At 42.1% G+C, this 24516-nt stretch overlaps 1 protein-coding gene across 5 annotated transcripts in view; it reads right to left on the minus strand.

Annotated features, from left to right (window-relative positions):
- MYO18A (myosin XVIIIA) overlaps positions 1-24516 on the minus strand; it is a 377134-nt gene that overhangs the window by 292832 nt on the left and 59786 nt on the right. For all 5 annotated transcript variants that reach the window (XM_078780216.1, XM_078780215.1, XM_078780213.1 and 2 more), the window contains 5 exons: positions 21936-21999; positions 21332-21476; positions 3534-3698; positions 3349-3439; positions 1359-1560 (listed from right to left, as the gene is read on the minus strand). In XM_078780216.1, coding sequence (XP_078636342.1) covers positions 1359-1560; positions 3349-3439; positions 3534-3698; positions 21332-21476; positions 21936-21999 — 667 coding nt within the window. The remainder of the gene's footprint in view (positions 1-1358; positions 1561-3348; positions 3440-3533; positions 3699-21331; positions 21477-21935; positions 22000-24516) is intronic.

Here is a 24516-nt window from a genome sequence, read left to right on the forward strand (position 1 = left end):
AATCCACCTTTAACGTCACCGGCACTGCCCTCTCTTGGATTAAATCATACCTCTCTGACAGATGCCAGTTCATCTCCATCAATAACTGCAAATCCCCCACTGCTCCCCTCCCCCAAGGTGTCCCCCAAGGTTCAGTTCTTGGCCCCCTCCTCTTCATCCTTTACCTGTCCCCGCTCGGTCACTTAATCCGCCGTCATGGTCTCCAATTCCACTGCTTCGCCGATGACATCCAGCTTTTCATCTCCACCAAGTCCGTCTCCACCGACACCCACTCTATCCTGACAAACTGCATCACTGAAATAAAATCCTGGCTTCAAATCAACTTCCTCAAGCTTAACTGTGATAAATCTGAAATAATCATCATTGGCCCAAAAACGCTCACAAAATCCACCCATAACTTTGCCCTCAACATCGACGGTATCCCAGTATCCACCTCCCCTCACATCCGGAATCTTGGCGTCATCTTTGACCAAACCCTTTCCTTCGACAAATACACTAAACAGATCACAAAGTCAGCCTTCTTTCACCTGAAAAACATTGCCCGTCTCCGCTCATCCCTCTCCTCCACGGCTGCAGAAACCCTCATCCACGCCTTCATCACCTCCCGTCTGGACTACTGCAATAGCCTCCTCTATGGTTCACCCTCAAAAATCACCAATAAACTCCAATACATTCAGAACTCCGCTGCCCGTCTACTCACTCATTCCCGGACCCGTGACCACATCACCCCCGTCCTTTACAAGCTTCACTGGCTCCCCATCCCCCAGAGAATCCAGTACAAAATCCTCCTCTTGACATACAAAGCCCTCCATAACCTGGCCCCATCCTACCTGGCTGACCTCCTCTCCAGACACACTCCCACCCGCAACCTCCGCTCTGCTGGTACCAACCTCCTGACCCCCTCCATCCGGACCAAATTCAGATCCTGGGGGGACAGGGCCTTCTCCATCGCTGCTCCCACCCTCTGGAACTCACTACCTCACACCATCAGAGACTCCTCCTCACTCACCACATTCAAAACATCACTAAAGACCCACCTGTTCAACGCTGCATTCAACATTCAACCCACAGCATTTAACCCCTGACTATCTCTTCTCCTTCTCCCTCCTTTTGCTTTAAATATTTCCCTATTGATTCTTGTCTTGTCTTTTTGATTCTTGTCTTATATATATGCCGTATATCGCTGCTGTTTGTTTTCTTGATTCTTGTCTTTTTGCAATTGTTGTTTTCATGTATTGTTATGCATTATGTTTTCCACTCTGTCAAAGCGCCTTTGGGCTTCTGGAAAAGCGCTATACAAAATAAATGAATTATTATTATTATTATTATTATTATGTAGTTTATCATCCCAACTGTACCTGCTTATAATGGTCCAAAGGTGTCCCGAGCATTCTCTCGCAGAAAAGACCAAGCAGTCTTTCTTGACAATAGTTATGACAAAGCTCTTCAAATGTGGCGCAGCGTGCAGGCACACACATGGAAACCTCCCCAGGATCCTGCCAGCCTGGCGCATCAACAAGCATGATGGAGTTTCTAGAATGCTGGCTGCACTTAAGTGCCCTTCAGAAGTGAGGTGGGTTTGAACAGAAAAACAAACACAGATTAGAGGCACCATTAAAAAAATAATCCCACAGAAACGGGAAGAAAGTTTGACGATATAAAGAAACAACAACATATACAGTCGTGGCCAACAATATTGGCACCCTTGCACTTTTTTCAAATAATGCACCATTTCTTCCAGAAAATTGTTGAAATTGAAAAAATATTTTGGTATCCACATATGTATTTCTTTTGTTTGCAGTGGAACAAAACAAAAAAAGCTGAAAAAAATTACTAAATCTTAGCTTATTCAAAAAGAAATCCTAAAATGGCCCAGACAATATTGTGGGCACCTTTTTAGAAGTTGTTAGAAATAATTAGATTTCAAGCAGGTGATTCTCCTTTACTTTGGAATTGAACTCACCTGCGGTGAGTTGAAGGTGCCTGCAATATAAAAATCACTCATTCAACTAGTTTGAATAGAGAAAAGGAGTCATTCTGCTGTTTTGTGTCACTATGTCTACCACAATGAGCGTGAGAAAAGAAAGAAAACCAAAGAATTGTCTGAGGAGGTCAGATACAAGAGTGTAGCCAAGCATAGACAATCTCAAGGCTACAAGTCCATCTCCAGAGACCTTGTTATTCATGTGTCCACCGTACACAATGTTATCAGGAAGTTTAAGGCCCACGTCGCAGTAGCCAACCTCTCTGGACGTGGCCGCAAGAGAAAACTTGATTGAAGATTGCAGCAAATGATTGTTCAAATGGTGGAGAAAGCACCTCAATCAACTGCCAAGCAGATTCAAGCTGACCTTCAGAGACAAGGTACGACAGTTTCAACTCACAACATGCGTCGCCAACTCAATGAAAGGGGGTTCGATGGAGGACCCCACTGCTGAGAGAGAGAGAGACGTAAGAAAGCCCAACTGGAGTTGGCCAAAACGCACCTAAACAAGCCAAAATCCTTCTTGGAGAATGTCCTGTGGACAGATGAGACCAAATTAGAGCTTTTTAATAAAGCACATCATCTCTATGTTTAGAGAAAACAAAAGGAAGCCTTCATAGAAACCTTCCCTACAGTAAAACATGGAGGAGGTTCAGTGATGTTTTGGGGTTGCTGTGCTGCCTCTGGCACTGGGTGCCTTGAATGTGTGCATAGCATCATGAAATCAGAAGATTACAAAGGCATTTTTGAGTGCAATGTTCAGCCCAATGTCAGAAAGCTGGGTCTTCGTCGAAGGTCATGGGTTTTGGAGCAGGACAATGACCCAAAACACACTTTAAAAAGCACCCAGGAATGGTTCAAGACAAAACGCTGGACTGTTCTGAAGTGGCCAGCAATGAGTCCAGATCTAAATCCCATTGAACACCTATGGGGAGATCTGAAAGCAGCAGTTGGGAGAAGGCACCCTTCAAATCTGGTAGAACAGGAGCAGTTTGCACAAGAAGAGTGGGCCAAACTGCCAGTAGAGAGGTATAGGAAGCTCATTCATGGCTAGAGGAAGTGCTTGACTGCAGTTATTTTATCCAAAGGTTGTGCTACCAAACATTAAGTCTGGAGTGTCAATAATTTTGTCAATGACATTTTTTTTTTTTTTCGATTTAAAAGGATATATTAAGTTCTCAATCAAAAATAAAGGTTCTGTAATATTAACAGTGAAATAAAGAATTGTGGAGACCAAATGCTTTGGTCAATTTCAACTTATTTTTAGAGAAAATTGTGAGTTATTTGAAAAAAGTGAAAGGGTGCCAATATTTTTGGCCACGACTGTACCTCCTAAATGGCCTATTCAACCTATTCAGCCTTGCCTGTTGATGAGCGAGATAATTACTCTGAAGAGTTCACCGTAAAGTGCAGTCCCAAAGGCCTCCAAACATTCACGTGCAGACACCTTTCCATCTGCGTGCAGTGGCAGGTGCAATGCCTTAGAAACGAGGATTAGGCAAAACCGAGAGCATAGACAGACCATTAGACAGTAAATCGAGGCGTTTACCGTCGGAGACGTCATCGAATCGTGGCGATGCCGAGCGTGGACTGAGAGATGAGGCACGGATCTGTGGTCTGAATGCAGCATCAACCAGCTCGTCTAGGCTGCAGCCCAACAGAAAAGCTGCACGCTGGGCACACTCTTGAGCTGCAAATGTGGCTCGACCACCAGCTGTGAGCACAGAGGAAACAGTAACCAAATACTATCAATCCACGAACAAGTTACTTCATGAAAAAGTATCTACTGTGACAAAAAGACGCATGGCTAGAACAATGCATCTGTGCACAAGTATTATCACAACCTCTCAAAATATGTGATTATGCAACACGACTGTTGACATGTTCTCTAAACTCTAAATAAATATTCCAACATAAATGTGATGACATCAGTTTGTGTTGCAACAGTGAGCATTTATAGAGACTATGAATGGATCAGTTCTGTGCAACGTTCAGCAAAATTGCCAAATTCAAAAATACTAGTCATCTCTCAGAGAGGTTTGGCACAATCTCTATGAGAAAACAGATGGATTCAAACTGCCAAATTAGCTTTCTTTCGCAACTTCATCAATGCAATGCCAACCTGATTAATTAACATTATAAAGCAAGCCTTACTCTTAAATTCAAACCGAATCCACACAAGGCAATGCCAAAATACCTCGAAGTTAATTACCAGAAAGTTAAAATATAAAAAAATACACTGTACTAACTAACTGAGTTTCTTGAAAAACTGAATCATACTGGAACCACCAATACATGATCCGATAAGCCGGATGGATCATTCTCCGTCCACATCCTTTTTAAACATCATGCTGAATATCGGTTTTGGCCTATCACTCAATGGTGAAGAATCACTGAAACAAAATTTTTAAAAACTCGTATCCAGATCGGCATCGTCATAATATTGAACCAATTCGTCCTTGTCACACACCCAACCTGTCCATCAAGTTTCACCCAAATCTATCCATAACTTTTGGAGATATCATGTTATATCTTCCATATAAAACACAGTCAGTTTGTGTGTTTGTATAGATGTCTGTCGCCTTTCATAAGGGTAGATTATAAAAGCCAATCTTTTAATATGAATGAGTGCTCACTAGTCTATATTTGAGGATAAAACAAACTCGAAAAATATTTTCCATAAAAGATTAATTATGTCTCGACTATTGGAATCCTTTGTTTTCACCGACGTCACAAATTACCCATCTCGCATTGCGCGGCGGCCATTTTGATACCCAAGCTAATCTGTCCGTGTGCGCTGATATTGATTTGTTGCGTTGGTTTATGGTGAATGCGGATCGCAAAAAGTCTGTTTTATAAAGTAATTTTGTTTGTTTTGTCACGTTCATGTGGAGTGTGCTGCCATCTAGTTTATATTACGTATTGTTGCCCAACAAACACAGAACATTCGGTTTAAGTTTGCCGTGGACCAGTGAACTGGTGAACACCTGGGCAGTGGGTCAACCTGCAACCAACTACCTGTAGAACAGACTTGGAGTGTACGTAAGGATACGGTAGATCCAGGCTTGAGTATGGCTAGCAGTGCGAGTGCCAACCTTGGCTACCAAGAGACGCTCCCCCCGGACGTTCTTGTTCGTTACAAAGAGAAGATTTCTGTCATTGGGTGTGACCCTTATGGTCTATCAAATGATCAATTTGAGAAGAATGTGAGCAAGTGGCCTCAGGTGACCCACATCGACGTGATCAACTACCGGTTGTTCAGCAAATCGGCCTATACCAAAGATGAGTTGAAGAAGTATAAATCCCTCGAGGCATACAGGTTGTACCAAGATGGATGGGTGCGACAAATCCTACACAAAGAACTGAATGACGTCCACTTGATTCGATCCAAGGTATTAATATATTAAACAAACATGTATTTTTTAAAGCTGCTTGTGTTAATGTTATGGACCTGATTGATTAAGTGCCCTCCATTTGTTCAAATGTATGTATTGTATCCAATATCATTAATGATTATAGTAATTGTATGGTTATACAATGAAACATGTTCTTACTTACTGTTAACAAAATGCTCGGAGCAGACAGGTGTGCGATCCCACTGTGATTCTGTTTGGATGTCACTGCGATTGATGGCAGCCTTCCACAAACGCCGCCTCTCTTCACTTAAATTTCTTGTTTCCTTACCCTGATTCAGTAGAAGTTTGGGCATTTTGTAAAACTTGACTCCTGGCCTAACGCCTGGCCTGTTTGAACAACGAAATACGCCGCAAATTGGCATGACTGGTCGTGAACAAAAACTATTTAATGTGAATCCGCTGACGACGTTGTTCGAGAGGGTATCAAAATGGCCGAGGTGTCCCAGGGTGCCCTGCGCGCGTGCTCCGATGACGTCACAAGAAAACAAGCAATTGTAGATGGTGGCTTGCAAACCAAGCCTCAAAGGTGGTGTACAGAAGCATCTTTTTTTTTTTTTAATAACGACAAGGCGCATGGAAGTTTAAATTCGCTGAACGTGATGTGCAACGCGTACAAAATAAAATGAGTGTTAATTTACGTCCATTGGATGTCCAATAAAGAAAGAAAATAAAAGCACACCTGACAATAGGCTGAGGCTTCAGACTTTGGCACGCTCACAAGGCTGCATTGTCGAATAAACTGTTCCAACCGTCATTTTTGACGGGCTTTTTACGAGTGTGTGTATGTATGTGTATGTATGTATATGTATGTATGTATGTATGTATATGTATATGTATATGTATGTATGTATGTATATATGTATATGTATATGTATGTATATGTATGTGTATATAGGTATGTATGGATGTATGTATATATATATGTATGTATGTGTGTCGGGCAGGGAAGTGGGGGGGGGGGGGGGGGCAACCACGTGACCCAGAGCACCTGAATTATATATATATATAACTAGCCGAAACCCGTGGAACATCCACGGAAGGGAGGATGTGGTGTATGGATAGAGTGTACCATTATGGATGGCATAGGGGAGCGCTCATGGGATCTTCTTCTTCCGTTAAGCTCCAATTTTTTCTCTTTAAGTTAAGTCCAATCAGTCCTCTCTGCTCGAAGTGCTCAGGCCATGCCTTCCCGCTCTCATACTTTTATTTCCGTTCGGTGTAGAAAGAGATTGACATATCTCGTTCGTCTGTTTTCAGCTCGTTATCTTTAAGCTTCCTTACGTCTCGCCACCTGCTACACCTCTCTGAGTTACGAGGATTTATGCAACGCACCCCGAGTATCGCAACGTCACTCCATTTAACTTTATTAAAATGACGATAAAGACGTGAAACCCGTGGAACATCCACGGAAGGGAGGATGTGGTGTATGGATAGAGTGTACTATTATGGATGGCATAGGGGAGCGCTCATGGGATCTTCTTCTTCCGTTAAGCTCCAATTTTTTATCTTTAAGTTAAGTCCAATCAGTCCTTCTCTATGCTCGAAGTGCTCAGGCCACGCCTTCCCGCTCTCATACTTTTATTGCCGTTCGGTGTAGAAAGGGATTGACATATCGTTCGTCTGTTTCAGCTCGTTATCTTTGAGCTTCCTTACGTCTCGCCACCTGCTACACCTCTCCGAGTTACGAGGATCTATGCAACGCTCCCCGAGTATCGCAACGTCACTCCATTTAACTTTATTAAAATGACGATAAAGACGTTTCCTTATATATCCTAATTTAAAATGTTCAAGGGAATAAAAAGACCATTTGGTTCACACCACCCATGTTCACACCACTCGACTGTCCAATCAGCGGACGGCTCGCTTCGCCTTCGCCCAGCAGACGCCAATATGATGGCGTCGTAAGATGGCGTCGTATCGGCAGTTAATCGGATGCTTTTGGGCCCCAACGTCGGCTAATTCAGATTTTTCGAGTATGGCTGTACGTGATAAACAAAGAGCGCGGTTCGTAGATCGTAAATCCATTAGTGCCGTGGGCATCGGGTCACTGGGTGCGGCGTAAAAGGGATAACAAAGTCGAGTCCTTACGGTATTATTATATAGATTATATCTTTCCTTTGCTTGCTTCAAAACATGTTGTTTCATGGCTCGGTCAGATCCAGCCTTGGAGACGTTTTTCAACATTTCCAAAGGGAGAAAGTTATGGGAATAGTTGCCATTTAATTCTTGTTTGGCATCAAGTTAACCTCGAGTAGAGTAGGATTTCATAATATATCCTTTAATTTGTATGTGCCTGGCTCAATATGTTTTACTGCCAAGTGTAACACGATTGAACTCCCTTGAGATCACATCCCTTGGCCTCGCGGGTTGTATAGATCAGGGCTTGGGGAACATCACTATATCTTACTCCCACAGCCTTGGCTTTTAACTTTGGCTCCACCACCGGATGGGACCATGGTGGGAGTTTTATGGAGCCCACTTTTTTCCTTTGTCTTCAGCGCAGCGTTTTTTCTGTTATTCCATCTATATAACAACTTGTCTTTTGCTGAGTTTTTAGTGCGGCTCGGACTTGCACTGCCTTGTGTGACAAGGCTCTGCGGGTACGAGACGTGCTCCACAATTGTGTTTTGTTCGATTTTTTATGAAACCACTCTTGCTCCAAATCGTGCCTCTTCTTCAGTGCGAGAGGTAGCCCGACATATCTGGTGCCGTGACTCGGATACATCCAGCTACAGGTCGGGGAGGGCTCCTCAGGTCGGGAAGAGGCAAGGCCAGCGCTGGCAATAATAGGCTGAGGTAAGCATATTTGCACACCTAAATTGAAAGCCTCTTCCCTTCCCCTTGGAACCTCTATCGGCTGTACCTGAGCGTGTATCTCAAACCAAATTTAAGCAGAGCATCAGTGGGTTAATGAATCGAGCAAGGAGGGCGCCCGAGGTTAGGAGGGATACCCCTCAGGTTAAGGCATACCCCCGCGTGGGAGTAGGTACCTAGACCCCGGCGTAGGAAGTAGACTAGACCCCATCGTGGGTGGATAAGAATAAATAATAGGTATAAAGGCTGGACCCCGGCGTAGGAATTGATAGAATAAGTTAAGCTAGAAAAAGAAGGGACAACCCCTTTTAGGAATGCCCCGGCGTGGGTGAATAAGTGCACATCCAGTGCGTTTTTTAAGGTGAGCATTGGGGAGAAAATGCGTACCCGAAGGAGGGAGTTCTGACAATATGCTATAGGCAGCACAAGTATTAGCTCTTTCCAGACAAGAGATGAGGTTAGATCTGGAGAAGTAACAGAGAGGATTATAATGCACAAGGCGTGTGAAATCCAGCTGTGAACACGCGAGCCGACGTGCAGGCAGGTCGCTATGGTGACGTGGTAACGGCCCTCGCGGGGAACCGCGAGGTGGGACGGAATCGAGACGGGAATGCGGATATCCCATGCTGTGCACGGCATGGACGCATTCAGGTGGCCGAGGCAGGCATGGGAGGATTATAACGAGCCAGAGACAATGATTAAAACAGTGAGATATGAAAGGAAAATGATGCAGCCAGGCGTTGTGGTTGCACCTTTGTGAACAACGCGAGTGATGAGATGGCTTAGAGGTATGTGCTGAGTGAGCACATGTACGTTGTGCACCGAGGAGAGGAGGTGCTGCATTGTAGAGCATGCCTCTAAGGAGGGCTGTGGGATGCCAGAGTTGGAAGCGTTTTGTTTTGCATGTCGAGGGAGATATCGGTGATTTTAATATTTGGAAATATGAACCTTATGTGATGTTTGGAGAAGGATAAATGAAATTGGAAGAAGAAGAGCGCAGGTACCAGGTAGGAGAAACCTGGTAGGCAGGAGAAGTGCTGAGGCAGGTGGAGCGCAGGAAACGGGACAGGTGAGCCTGAAGAGGGGATGGATAAGCTCACAGCAAGGGGCCAGGTATTCACAGGTAGGAAGGATTGGAGACAAGTGACGCGTGTGCATGAATTTATGCTGTATGGTATGGAGAATGAAGTGTCAGTCACATGGTATGTGTGTATAAGGGAACAAATGATTCGCAATACGTTGCATCGGTGGGAATGGGAGTGACGGTGAAAGTGCGCACCGAATCAAAAAATCTGACGATTGACGATCTCATATCTGAATTTAAATCGAATTTGTCTGCCATTTAAGTGTGTATTTGTGTTCATTGTGTGTGTCATGGATGTGTGTCATTGACGTGTGAATGATTGACAAGGGGTTTCCTATATTGCCTGCAGAAATTAGGCAATGTGGATGAGTACTGGCTACTTGTGTATTGTATATGTGCATTGGATAAGTATATCCCTGAGGCAGCTCACCCTAGTGATGAGGTTGTCACGTGGGATGTCATTGATTGCATTTTTGGGTCATTGGTCAAGGGTGAGATATCCTGTTGTTGCAACCTGACCACATTGGGTATTGGAATGATATTATATGATGTAAAGGTAAAAATCAAATTGAGTAAATTTGGGGCTAAGAAATAGATAGTGTCAGTTTGGATTTTTATTGAGATTCAATGTTGATTCAGTCTGCTTGTGGGAAAATGGTAGGCGAAAGTGAGCCTGTATGAAGAGCATGTGTAGACAGGGTTTTAAAACATGTATTTAATTACATCCCCACATTACCAGCTCTCCAGATTTAGCATGGGAGTAAAAGTCAAAGATGATAGGCTGAGTCAACTGACTGGGTGTTAATTCAACGGCATGACAGGGACTTGAACGGGGCTGAATTGGGATTGCGGAATGCGTTGAATAAAGGGAGATACTCACTTAAGGACGGGAGCTCTGAGCTCTCTCGGTCGTTCTCCAGGTCGGAGGAAGCGGTTTCGTGGAAAGGGTTACACTTGATAGGCTGCCATTGCCGTTTGCAACAGAAATGTTGGTTGGAAAGGGGAATGAGTTCTGGGGAAATGAATTCACTTATTGGAGGTTGTTAAAGCTGTTTGTTTAAGAGCATTGGCCAATGCCAAAAGGGTTCGGGAGGAAGTGTGAAGAAGGTTGTTGGAAGTGCAAAGATGATAAAGGAAAGTCGACTCAGATGGATTATTTGTCAATGACAGGTGACTGCAGGGATTTGTTGAGAAGGAAGGGGAAAGGGTTGTAAAAAGTTGATGGTAAGGCAGGGAATAAGGGAAATGTGGTTGGGAATGGGATGGCAGGATTGACGAGAGTGAGTCACAGTGGGTGAGAAAATTGACCAACATGAGAATTAGATCTATTTCAATAAATAGATCAGGTTATTTTCTTTTTATTATTTGTTTATTGGGATATTGGGAATATTCATAATAATATTGGGCAGCTATTGGGCCAGAGGCTAAAACAGGTGCCTACAACAGGTGCATGTGATGCTAAGAGAGGTATTAGAGGACATTGGATTGACTTTAAATTGAAATGAAAATTGAAAAGGTTCGTGCAATGTCATTTTGGGGGGTAACCAAGCTCCAGGGGGGGGTGGCAGCCGGGATATAAATGGGGGTCGCCCAATTTAAGGATGTGGATGCGCACACACCTGGGGCAAGGCGTGTTCCTGAAGCTAGGTGTAAAGGTATTGGTAAGATAAGGGAGAGGTTATGAAAGGGAGAATACCAGTTAATTGTTGATATTTAACTACAAGCTGCTAATAATGTGAATAGTGATATGGGTCAATGTAAATAATTTTCTTACACAGGTGAGATGAGATGAGTGAATAATATTAGATGCAGGCAAATGTATAGGAAAATTGTGCTTTAGATTTTGAGACACTTCTGGGATGGAAGCAATACAGGATCATGTTTACAAATATGTGTGTTTACAAAAAATGATGGTTGCAATATAGGAAGACAACAAAGCAGGATGGAGAAAATGTGGTGAGTTTCTCCATTGACTGATCATAATTGGGGGGGGAAATGGTTGGTAAATCATGTATTATTAGATGCAGGGAAGATGATTAAGGGGAGGTATTTTCAGTAATTGGTGAAAGTAAATATAGTATTTGAATTTCCAGACACGACACAGGGAATTGGGCTATGAATAGCCAACCATCTGAGAGATGAGGGAACTAAATGCCAATTTGGGGGCGGGGGGCTAGGAATTTGATCATGGTGTGTGTGAGAAAATGTTTCACAGGATGGACCACACCAACTGCTGCTACCGAGATGGTCCTCTCGCCACATGGAAAGGACCCAAAGGCCTTCGGCGAACCGGCCAATTCTGTCATTTCGTGGCAAGATTCGAACACCCACGACTGGATCGTCGACCTAGACGACTCATGGCAGGAGGATATGGCTTTCTACGACTCCTGGCTATGCTCCTGGCTCCTTTCTATGGCACCAATGACCATGCCGAGGTTATTTTAAGAGCTATTATGCAAACAGCGAGGACGAAAAGACGAATGAATGCCCAGGAGTACCACCATTTGTAAAGAACATTTTTGGGTTACCCCCTCTGTACAAGTCACCCGACACCACGGATACTGACGCTGATTCAGACAATGAGAAGAAGATTTGTGATAATGAATATGCTACCCTCTCTCCCACAGAACAATCACATGTACAAGGCTTGATGGCATTGGACGTCGATTGTTTGCCCTGATTTGCGAGGATCGCACCTGCATAAGGAGCGCCCCTCATCAGGCCGGCGACTGAGTCGCACCTACGCTGGGGAAAGGGTGGGCTCGGAACCCGGGCGGGCCTCAGCTATCTCCGAACCAGGGGTCTTCGTCGCGAATTATGGCTAACAATATGCGTTAAATGTCGGACAGCCACAACCAGGGGACGGTATCCCTCCCAGAGCATGCGTGACGCATTGCGCGCCTGGCATGTGACTGGGCGGCACTGGCCGCTGGGGTTTATATTGTCTTTTTTGAGGTGTTGTCTCAAAGACAAAAGGGAGATAATTGTCGGGCAGGGAGCGGGGGGGGGGGGGCACCACGTGACCCAGAGCACCTGAATTATCTATCTATAATTCCAGTAATCTCTGTACGTCTGTACGTTTGTACGTTTGTTTGTTTGTCTGTGACCGCTGTTTCTCGACAACTACCGGTCCGATATACTTGAAACTTGCCAGGTATATTGCTGGGGACCCGAGGATGTGCCTTTTCAAGGTTTCATATTAATCGGACAATTACTTACCGAGCTATGTCCAAAAAACGATTCAACCAATCAGAGAGCAGCGAACGATCGCGTGTGCCGAACGTGGAGGACACACTCTGCCTCGGATGGCACATTTGAGAGCGTATTCATTTATTTCACGTTTGCAAACTATGTTGGCGTTAAACTATGTTTTAAAACTAATAAAACCGAATTTGCGATTCATTCGCTTTCCTGCGCGTTTGTGCACGCGATGGCGATTTCTTTACCAAACTCCAGAAGCCGTTCGCTTTGGACCAAACCATTGCATGTAAATAGAGGGGGGGGATTGTCACCGTACTCGCAAGCCGTTCGCTTTGGACCAAACCATTTCATGTAAATAGAGGGGGGGATATAATTTTAGATATAGATATAGTACGGGCAATGCCCTAGTATATATAATTATATCTTTCCTTTGCTTGCTTCAAAACATGTTGTTTCACGGCTCGGTCAGATCCAGCCTTGGAGACGTTTTTCAACATTTCCAAAGGGAGAAAAAGTTCTGGGAATAGTTGCCATTTAATTCTTGTTCGCCATCAAGTTAACCTCGAGTAGAGTAGGATTTCATAATATATCCTTTAATTTGTATGTGCCTGGCTCAATATGTTTTACTGCCAAGTGTAACACGATTGAACTCCCTTGAGATCACATCCCTTGGCCTCACGGGTTGTATAGATCAGGGCTTGGGGAACATCACTATATCTTACTCCCACAGCCTTGGCTTTTAACTTTGGCTCCACCACCGGATGGGACCATGGTGGGAGTTTTATGGAGCCCACTTTTTTCCTTTGTCTTCAGCGCAGCGTTTTTTCTGTTATTCCATCTACATAACAACTTGTCTTTTGCTGAGTTTTTAGTGCGGCTCGGACTTGCACTGCCTTGTGTGACAAGGCTCTGCGGGTCCGAGACGTGCTCCACAATTGTGTTTTGTTTGATTTTTTATTAAACCACTCTTGCTCCAAAACGTGCCTCTTCTTCAGTGCGAGAGGTAGCCCGACATGTGTATGTATGTGTGTGTATGTGTATGTGTATGTGTATGTGTACGTAGTGTGTTCAAAAAGTATCCGACCTTTATTTTTCGTGCGTAAAAAAAAGAAGCTAGGGAGGCGTTGATTGGTGCACGTATGTAGACGATCCTAATGCACACGCGTGAATTTTTTCCCACCTGCAGAAGCTGTCATTCGACGGCAGACCGCCGATGAGTGAGGACATGTAAGTGAGCGCCGTCGGATTTTCGTTTTTGACAAAATGACGGAAAAACTTGAACAACGCTACTGCATCAAATTTTGTGTAAAGCTTGGCGATTCCCAAGTGGTAACGATCCGCAAGATTCAACACCGTTCATTCCATTATGAAGGAGGATTTGGGCTTCAGGAGAATCTCAGCGAAGTTCGTACCAAAGCTGCTAACGATTGAGCAGAAGCAACTCCGTTTGGAGATCGCACAGGACATGCTGGAGACTGTGAACAGCGATCCCAGCTTCCTCAACACAGTGATCACTGGCGATGAGTCCTGGGTTTATGGGTACGACCGAGAAACCAAGTTGCAGTCATCACAATGGAAGCATCCAACATCCCCGAGGCCAAAAAACACAAAATTTGATGCAGTAGCGTTGTTCAAGTTTTTCCGTCATTTTGTCAAAAACGAAAATCCGACGGCGCTCACTTACATGTCCTCACTCATCGGCGGTCTGTCGTCGAATGACAGCTTCTGCAGGTGGGAAAAAATTCACGCGTGCGCATTAGGATCGCCTACATACGTGCACCAATTAACGCCTCCCTAGCTTCTTTTTTTTTACGCACGAAAAATAAAGGTCGGATACTTTTTTAACACAGTAGTATGTGTATGTGTGTGCATATATACAGTGCATTCAGAAAGTATTCAGACCCCTTTACTTTTTTCACATTTTGGTATGTTGCAGCCTTATGCTGAAATAGTTTAAATTCATTTTTTTCCCTCATCAATCTACACTCAATACCCCATAATGACAAAGAGAAAACAGGATTTTAAAAACTTTTGCAAATTTATTTAAAATAAAAAACTGAAATATCACATTGACATAAGTAGTCATACCTTTTGCTATGACACTTGAAATTTATCTCAGGTGTCCCCCATTTCTCTTGATCATCTTTGAGATGTTTCAACACCTTGATTTGAGTCCACCTGTGGTAAATTCAATTGATTGGACATGATTTGGAAAGGCCACACCTGTCTAAATAAGGTCTCAAAGCTGACAATGCATATCAGAGCAAAAACCAAGCCATGAGGTCGAAGGAACTGCCTGCAGAGCTCAGAGACAGTATTGTGTCGAGGCACAGATCTGGGCAAGCCTACAAAAAAAATTGTGCTGCATTGAAGGTTCCCAAGAGCAAAGTGGCCTCCATAATTCTTAAATGGAAGAAGTTTGGAACAACGAGGGCTCTTCCTAGAGCTGGCCGCCCGGCCAAACTGAGCAATCGGGGGAAAAGGGCCTTGGTAAGAGAGGTGACCAAGAACCCGATGGTCACTCTGGCTGAGCTCCAGAGATCCTGTGTGGAGATGTGAGAAACTTCCAGAAGGACAACCAGACACAGGAAAGCCCAAAGAATCTTGTTTCTCACAGTCTGAGAGTCATTTATGTGCTTTTTTGCAAACTCCAAGCGGGCTTTCATGTGTATTTCACTGAGGAGAGGCTTCCGTCTAGCCACTCTGCCATAAAGCCCAGATCGGTGGAGTGTTGCAGTGATGGTGGTTGTCCTTCTGGAAGTTTCTCCCATCTCCACACAGGATCTCTGGAACTCAACCAGAGTGACCATCGGGTTCTTGATCACCTATCTTACCAAGGCCCTTCTCCCCCGATTGCTCAGTTTGGCCGGACGGCCAACTCTAGGAAGAGTCCTGGTTGTTCCAAACTTCTTCCATTTAAGAATTATGGAGGCCACTGTGCTCTTGGGAACCTTCAATGCAGCAGAAATATTTTTGTAGGCTTCCCCAAATCTGTGCCTCGACACAATCCTGTCTCTGAGCTCTGCAGGCAGTTCCAATGACCGCATGGCTTGGTTTTTGCTCTGATATGCATTGTCAGCTGAGACCTTATGTAGACAGGTGTGTGCCTTTCCAAATCATGTCCAATCAATTGAATTTACCACAGGTGGACTCCAATCAAGGTGTGGAAACATCTCAAAGATGATCAAGAGAAATGGGAGGCACCTGAGCTAAATTTCAAGTGTCATAGCAAAGGGTCTGAATACTTATGTCAATGTGATATTTCAGTTTTTTCTTTTTAATAAATTTGCAAAACTTTCTAAAATCCTGTTTTCTCTTTGTCATTATGGGGTATTGAGTGTAGATTGATGAGGCAAAAAATGAATTTAAACGATTTCACCATAAGGCTGCAACATAACAAAATGTGAAAAAAGTGTAGGGGTCTGAAAACTTTCTGAATGCGAAATTTGCATTTATGTTTATTTAAATTATACAATGGACTACAAAATGTAAATGTTTCATGATATTTGTTGTATTATATCACCTTTATCTATCAATATTGTTGAAATGAAGATCAAATAGCTGTATGTTGAAATATGTTGAAAAAGTCAAAACTTTACATGGGGTGTACTTACTTTTTCACGTGACTGTATATGTATATGTATATGTATATATATATATATATATATATATATATATATATATATATATATATATATATATATATATATATATATATATATGTATATATATATATATATATATATATATATATGTATGTATGTATGTATGTATGTATGTATATATGTATGTATGTATATATGTATGTATATATGTATATATCCATAACGCCCCCTATTTTTCAACACCAAACAAACAATCCACAACACCCCCCATTTTTGTAATGGTAAACCCTAACTTTGAATCGGGTAAAGGGTAAAGGGTGTTAACTTCACGGACATCTCTCACAGTAAATAAATCCGTGTTACGGTGTTAGTAATTATCGGGCTGCCTGCTGTGTCCATCTCTTATCTTGCATAAGGAGATTTAATATGTGCACTCTATAACATGGAGATCACCCATTGGCCCAAGGGATGGATGGGTATAACTGTTGGACGTTTGTTATGTAATTACGTCGATCATATCGAGATATATCACAGTCTATGTCACAATCAGCGACCGTCAGGATCACATGTCAAGTGAGTTCTTTATCTTCCTTTCCTTCCTCTGCTGCTGTCTCATCAGCTCTAATCTCGAGGCCATATAAATACCACACCTTTCTGCATGCATGTTTGATGCAGTTTGTGTTAACGGTCTTGTAGAATACCTGCCTGCTCTATTGCTTCAGCACTAATTTACCTTTCACCAAGCCCAGGTCTGGTTGGACCAGGGCGGGGATTATACGTTCATTTTATTATTACCAAATGGTACGAATATTATTATTGTTGTTGTTAATATTATTAGTATTAATAAATGCTTTGTTACAATGTTATCATTGTTTTTGTTATTTATTTTGTAAGAGGAATACCATGCCATGGAAGGACATATTAAACTGCTCTATGCACCTTAACCTGGGGCGTGTTTAGAAACATAGGAATTCTTCCGCATTCTTTGTAGTTAATAAGCCTAATCATCTCAGGAGATCATAACTAAATCTATTCTCATTTTTAACAGGTTCCAGGGCTCTGCTGCTGAGCCCGCTGGGGAAGCTTAGAGCTCTTTCATATGGCCCCCTCAAGAGGAAATTCTGACTGTGTCAGTGCCTTGAAGGTGTGCTATTTTTTACCTTTGCCCCGAGCACTACAAACCATCACTACGCCACTGTGTGAGGGTATGTACTGTGGAAGAACAATCTAAGACTAAATTGCTAATTTTAATTGACCAGGGAAAATTGTTTTAATTAAAAATTAAATAAAAAATGCTGGTTCCTTGCTTAATGCTGAGCATTTACAAAGAACAGAGTACAGACAAACACCCACACGTTAGCAAAAAGAGCACGGGTATTGATGAGCTAAATGGCCTCCTCCTGCACCGAAGGTCGTTGTCATGGAACTCAATTATTATTGTTATGGTCTATTAAAAAGTCAGAAATATGTTTGCTTCAAAACGCACAAAGAGCAAGAGAAAGCATAAATGGATAATAGGAAATATTGATATGGAAATGAGGAAACGACACCATTATGCAAACATTTTGAAACTAAAAAGCAAAGGTACCAGGAAAAAGGGAGATGGTGATGCAACAATGCAATAGGAAATGCACATTTCACTTTGCCATGGAAACCAAAGCAAAATGAGAAAATATTGAAAAAAACATTGTTGCAGGATTTTAAAAAATTACCTTCATCTGCCTCTGGGAGATGTAACACATAACATGCAAAAAGAAGGAAACAATTGTGAGTATTTAGTCATGAAAAAGCAGCCCATGCAAACATGCAAAGTAATTTTATAAAATGCTGGACAAATAAGAATGAGGTCAGAAAGATATTGGAGGGGTTTCAGGTGATGGAGAGGTTAATACACAACAAGGTGATGGGAGAGAATGAAAGTAATCTTCAAACAAGGACAGATACATTTAAAGTACACCACCCCCATGCCAAATAAATAAATATTCAACAACACAGTATCGCCGGGGCGCATTGTCATGTCCAAATATCACCTTACTAGCTCAAAAGGTGCCCGAGATATATTGCCCAGATGAGAAAATAAATAAATAAGTACTTAATTAATCGATAATAATTAAGTAAGTAATTAATTAATTAATCAAAAAACAAGAAATACAATTCTTGCCCAAGCACTTGCTCACTTTTGTGCTGAAATTTCAGCTTCCTAGCTCAAAGCATGGCTGATATATCACCTGGACAAACAAGAAAACAAACAAGTACAGATACATTCAAAGTACACCGCCCCCATGCCAAATAAATAAATATCCTCCAATGCGGCATTGCCGGGCAAATACCGGCGTGCAGTTCATCGAGAATGTATTGTGTGGGAGAGGTGTACAATATTTGAGTGATTAAATGCACAATTAAAATCAATAAATAATGATCATAAAATATTTTCTTAATCATTTGGCGAATGGCATACCTAAACCACCAGTGGTTCATCCAAAGCTGTAATTTTTTGTAGATTAATTGAATAAGTCATTCATCCAAAAAAAAAAAAAAAAAATTTGATTAATCAATAGATAATTAATCGATTAATTGATTAATCAATAAATCAAAAATATCCTTTATAGCCACATCACTTGATCACTGTCGTGTCCAAATATTAGCTTCCTAGCTCAAAAGGTGCCTGAGATATTTCCCAGATGAGAAAGAAAATAAATAAGTGATTAATAATGAAAATAAATAAATAATAATGGTAAAATAAATCAATTACTAATCAATTGGCTACTAGAATAGCTAAACCACCACCGTTTCATCCGAATCTGCACCTTAAAAAAAATTGTCATTAATCGAATAATTAAATAATTATCTGATTAATTGACTCATCAATAAATAATCGATTAATTGATCAATCAACAAATCAAAAATATCCTTTAAAGCCACATCACTTGGTCACTGTCATGTCTGAATATCAGCTTCCAAGCTCAAAAGGTGTCTCAGATATTGCCCAGATGAGACTGAAAAGAAATAAGTATTTAATAACAAAAATAAATAAATAACAAGTACAGATACATTCAAAGTACACTGCCCCATGCCAAATAATTAAATATCCTCCAGCGTGGCATTGCCGGGGCGCCTCTGGCCTCTGGCACCCGGCAATACCGCCGTGCAGCTCATAGAGACTGTATTGGGAGAGAAAGGTGTGCAATAATTGATTGATTAATTGCATAATTAAAATCAATAAAACTACCAGTGCTTCATTCGAAGCAATAACTTTTATAAAATTAATTAAATAAGTCATTAATCGTAAAATTAATGAATGTAGCTATTAATTGAATAAATAAATAATTAATCAATTAATTGATTAATCAATAAATCAAAAATATCCTTTACAGCCAAATCACTTGGTCACTATCATCCTAGCTCAAAAGCTCAACAGCTTCCTATCTCAACTTCCTATCTCAACAGCTTCCTATGTTGTGGATATGAGAAGTGTTTTTTTGTTGTTGTTGTAAAATATCACCCTCCTTCCTCCATTTGGTGTATAAAGGTCAAAGGTCGTGCCCGTAGTTATTCCATATACAATCACGTAGCAAATCATAGATTTCCTCCTTGTTCAGTAGTTATCTCCTTATTATGTGTATTAGATTAAGGCTTTGTCTTCCATTAATTAACACTCCATTGCACAGAATTCAAACAAGGTAGATTCCCTTCACATTCCCCTTTTATCATGCCAACTGCATTGGGCGGTTTTCTGCATTCCGCTGCTGTTTTGGGGTTGTGGTTTTTCACTGCAAGACTCCATTACGCACGAGGTCATCTCAGAGCAGAAGGTGGGAGGAGTCAGCCCAGCGCCAGGAACAAGGCGTGGCCTTGCAAACGCCTCCTCTAGGGGCGGGATCGTTGAGCCCTCGCGACCAATCAAGGCCGAGGCGAGCTCACCGATGGGTGTGTCGTGGAGGCCGGCGGCTTGATCGCCCCAGGGGCAATAAAAGCGCGCGCGGCAGCCCTTTGAGAGAGAGAGAGAACCCGTCACGCAACGCCCCCACGCCAGATGCGGCACACCACAGCAGCTTGAACAAAAGGAGCTTTGAAACCACCGCAGTTTTTGACCACGGCAGCTTTGAGCGGTGAACCAAGTTGCAGCCTCGAAGCAACGTCGCCGTACGAGAGACGGTTGAGGAGAGCCGGCGGCTGCCCAACTCGAGCCGCGATCATCCCAACCACCCGGATCCTTCCCGCCATTCGTTACTGCCATCATCCCCCGTGTAAGTCTGATTGTTCGTCCGTCTTCTGTGTTGTCCTGGGGTTTAAGTAAGACTGTTAATAGGTAAGCTAGAGTTTCACTGTGTCCTTCTGGTCCGTCCCTCTTTCTGTCTTTATTTTCTTATTCTTCCTTCTCCCTTGGTTTCTTTTGATTGTACATAATAGTAGTAATAAATTATATTTGTATTTCCAACCTTTTGTCTTCTTCTTCTTCACATCCTTCGTCTTTGTCTTTTCCCAATTGAATACCTGTGGCACGATTTGGCCAACGTTCAGGAATCGGGTCTAGTAATTGTTAATAGTTCGTGCCGCGGTTGCTAAAAACCACTCGGCAATTAACATCTGTCCGCGGTACGAACGGGGCTGTGCACCTGCCTTCCCGGGGGTAGCTGGGCAGTGTCAGGGACCACGTCAGTCAGTTATAGAAGAGGGGATTAATCCCCCCTCTAAGGGGAACAGAGGACGACGTTGGGTTCCGTAACAATATCCTTTACAGCCAAATCACTTGGTCACTGTCATCCTAGCTCAAAAGCTCAACAGCTTCCTATCTCAAAAGGTGCCTGAGATATTGTCCAAAAGAGAAAGGAAATAAATAAGTTCTTAATTCATCGATAATAACTAAGTAATTGATCAATTAATTAATTAATCAAAAAAAAAAACGTTTTTGCCAAAGCACTTGCTCACTATTGTGCCAAAATTTCAGCTTCCTAGCTCAAAGGATGGCTGAGATATCGCCTGGACAAACAAGAAAACAAATAAACAACCGGAGTGAAAACTTAGTACTCCCTTTCAGCGCGCGTCATTGCCGGGCCCCCTTCGGTGCCCGGCAATGACATCATGCAGTGCCTGGAGATAGCATAGGAAAGGAGCGGTACACAACAAACAAACAACCGGAGTGAAAACTGAGTCCTCCCTTTCAGCACCAAAGGGGGAATAGAAAGCACCAGAAGAAAGCAATATCAACTTAAACACATTTACAAACCTGAACAAGCACCTGCAGCACCGAGGTGGTATAGAGCTGCAAGCACTTGCCAGATGACATGTTGTTCCTCTGTGGATATGCCAAGAAAGCACATGGCAGCCACCAAGCGAGCAAACTGAAGCGTGAGCCTTTGGCAATCTTCAGGCTTCCAGAGCAATGTAGCAAATTGAAGGGAAAGTGGACATTGGGGAGGAGAATTAAGGGAAAAGGATAAAATGTAAGAGGTCAAGAGACTAGGTTAAATTAAGGTAAAAACAATCTGCCTGACCATTAAAGCTTCCACCAAATCAAATGTTCCTCAGTTAAACAACTCAAACAACCATTTTAAATTGATTGCACACCATGTTTGCTCAAGATTTACCATTCTGTAGCAGATATAAAACACCTTGCAAAGAAGTTTAGAATTTAGCCAAAACAAAAAAGGTAAAATTTCATGAGGAATTCCCATAGCTCTGGTCAGAAAAAAAAGTGTTTCTTTCCCCGAATCTCATCAAACTATCAAATTCATCAGTTGCATAGTCTCATTTACATTCTAAATAAAAATCCACAGTCAGCAGTTTGTCACAAATCATGCAAACAAAAACTCCTGAGAAAGAACAATTACCTTTGAAGGAAGATGGAGCTCAAAAGTATTGATCTTTGCCAAGTTGTTTAAATGAAGCTCATTCCTGAAATGAGGATGAAACAAAGTAAGCAAGCAATCACATTTTATATTAGCATCTGTGGGCCATCTGCAGTTCAAAGTTAGTAGGAAGGCCAAGACATGAAAGAGCAAGTGCTTCAATTTGTGCACAATCCTGCGAGACTATGTGCACCTTCATAGGATCCGTATTTATTAATCTTGAAGATTTATACACAGCTCATAACAAACCTAAAAATAATATTTTGAAAGCACATGATAAGTACCCCGAGGCAGTCATGAGGATCCTTATTCCTTTGCAAAAGCCAAAAATTGGATTTTAAGTGATTCAGTCACCCCAAATCAGAAAGAATAGTCGATATTTCAGCAGCTCAAATGCACATTCATATTCAACGGCACCCCACACATGCAGTCGCAACTTTCCGTCAATAAATTTAGTAAAATCATATCTGAATTTTAGGATGGCCTGTCTACAGAGTGGTGACCATGGCTGCCATTGTCAGATGGTGATCGTGGTTTTGTGAATGTCGTGAAACTATGATTTGCTTCATGTTGTTGTGGGAATGCCTTCTAAGGGGTAACTTAAGCTTTAACATATTTAAGGATCCCATATTAGTTTGTTGACTTGAGGGCGTGTATTGGAGGGATTATTGAACTGTATTGCTGCATTTTGTATTTCTGCCCTGCGTGTTCAATACACTTTAAACGCACTTGATCTCTGGGTGAATTTGAGTGTCTATGATCAGTGTTAGAATTATACACGACCGTTAAAAGACAGATTTAGTTTGGGCATTATAGTGCCCAGTACGAGGACAATGCCTGTGGCTGGCGATTCCACTCTGTCTCCATTAGAGTAAGGTATGCACGGCACCAATCAGCATGACACAGAGATTGGCTCGGTGGTCCCATTGGAGTATGGTATTGTGGCAAACAGGCTCGTGATCCGACTCAGAACGACAGGATGAGTTGATGGTTGGTCACGACAGCTTTGATGCTGTTCGTTGGGATTCGGACCGGACAACTGGCCTGACCCAACAGCAGGGTGGAGCTTATTTTTGAACTTTTGAAATATGATCTTCTTACCCTCTCAATTTGTTCCTATATATGAAATAAAAATTCAGGCAAAATATGAGCACAATTGAACAATATTTAGGGGTAGCTCAATGATGGTAAAGTTTCTGATACCCCAAAGCTGCGGCCGCCCTTTTATTTCGCATACTACTGATAATAGATTAATTCTGTTGATAAATTAAGAACCCAATTTTAACTACTAAGTAAATTGACACTCTTATCTCTCCTATCATCATACACACAACATGCAATCATTGTGGTAAAATTAATTACTGGGAACACAGATAAAACCTTTAAGTTATAAAACTCTGTGCTCCATTAAATAAATAATTACAGTAGTAATATGTACATTTTACATACACAATATCTGTTGTAATAAAAGAGTAAAATGTTCGTTGAGCTAGAGTCTGCTAGACAATAAATGCTAAAATGAGATGTAGCGCTGACCTGGGAACGCTTATCGGTTATCACCATAGTATCTAAAAGTAAACACTGTACATAGGTGTATCACAGAACACTATTTGAAAATAAAAACGAAGTTATCACAGGCTTTGCAGAGAATCACAGACACAATGGGTGTATAAACATGGTATAATATTATCACAGATTATAGAAGCATAATCATTGTGGTTCAACTGGTTCATATCTATTATCCAACCAATCATCCGAATCCCATTGTTTTGCTGATAAATTGATAATGCAAATTTTCCATGAATTTATATTCCAGACATGTTCAGACTTGTTTACTGTTTGGACTCAATGGACTGACTATGCTGACTAAGCAACAGTTGCAACACTGTTGCAGCAGTATGTTTGTGTAATTGCTTGAGACATTGTGCTCACTGCTCAGTTATTAATAGAACTGTTTGAATTTTCTTGATTCTTAATTTCTTAATGCTATGTTCTATTTCTTTCAGATTCATATCTGATTGAAAATGTCATCTGTGGAAAAAGCAACAAGATCTCAAACCAAGTTGTATCTCCTTGGCGACTCTGTGACTGAATTAAGTGGCAGCAAGTTGCCATCATTGCGTATGGCTCTTGGATTCTTCCTACATCACCATCTCGATCTGAAGGAGACCGTAAGACAATCGTCGGATGTTACCATCACGGAAATAGCTAACTTTTGGAAGAAAGCTAGAATCCCGATGAGAGCTCATCAAAACTGCCAAACCAAGCTTGAGCAGACATTTGAAGAATGGCGTCTTCTGAAAAAGAACAAAGCGCGAACGTCACCAACTCAACTCGCGAGAGAGTCGGCTTTTGTTTCCAGGCTTGAAGACCTTTTTGATGTCGCTCACGCTGATGCTCTGACCAATACGTCAGTATTACAAGACAAGGATTTCTTGTTAGCCCAGCGAGAAAAGGGAAGAAGGGGGTCGCTGGCTGGAGTAGATGTAAAGCTTGCTGCGAAGGAGAAAACGGCGTCCAAAAGAGAGGAGGAAATGCTTGCCAGGTGACAGCGAATGGAGCA

This window comes from Myxine glutinosa, chromosome 6 (genome assembly GCF_964187855.1).
Source record: "Myxine glutinosa chromosome 6, kmMyxGlut1.1, whole genome shotgun sequence".
NCBI lineage: Eukaryota > Metazoa > Chordata > Myxini > Myxiniformes > Myxinidae > Myxine > Myxine glutinosa.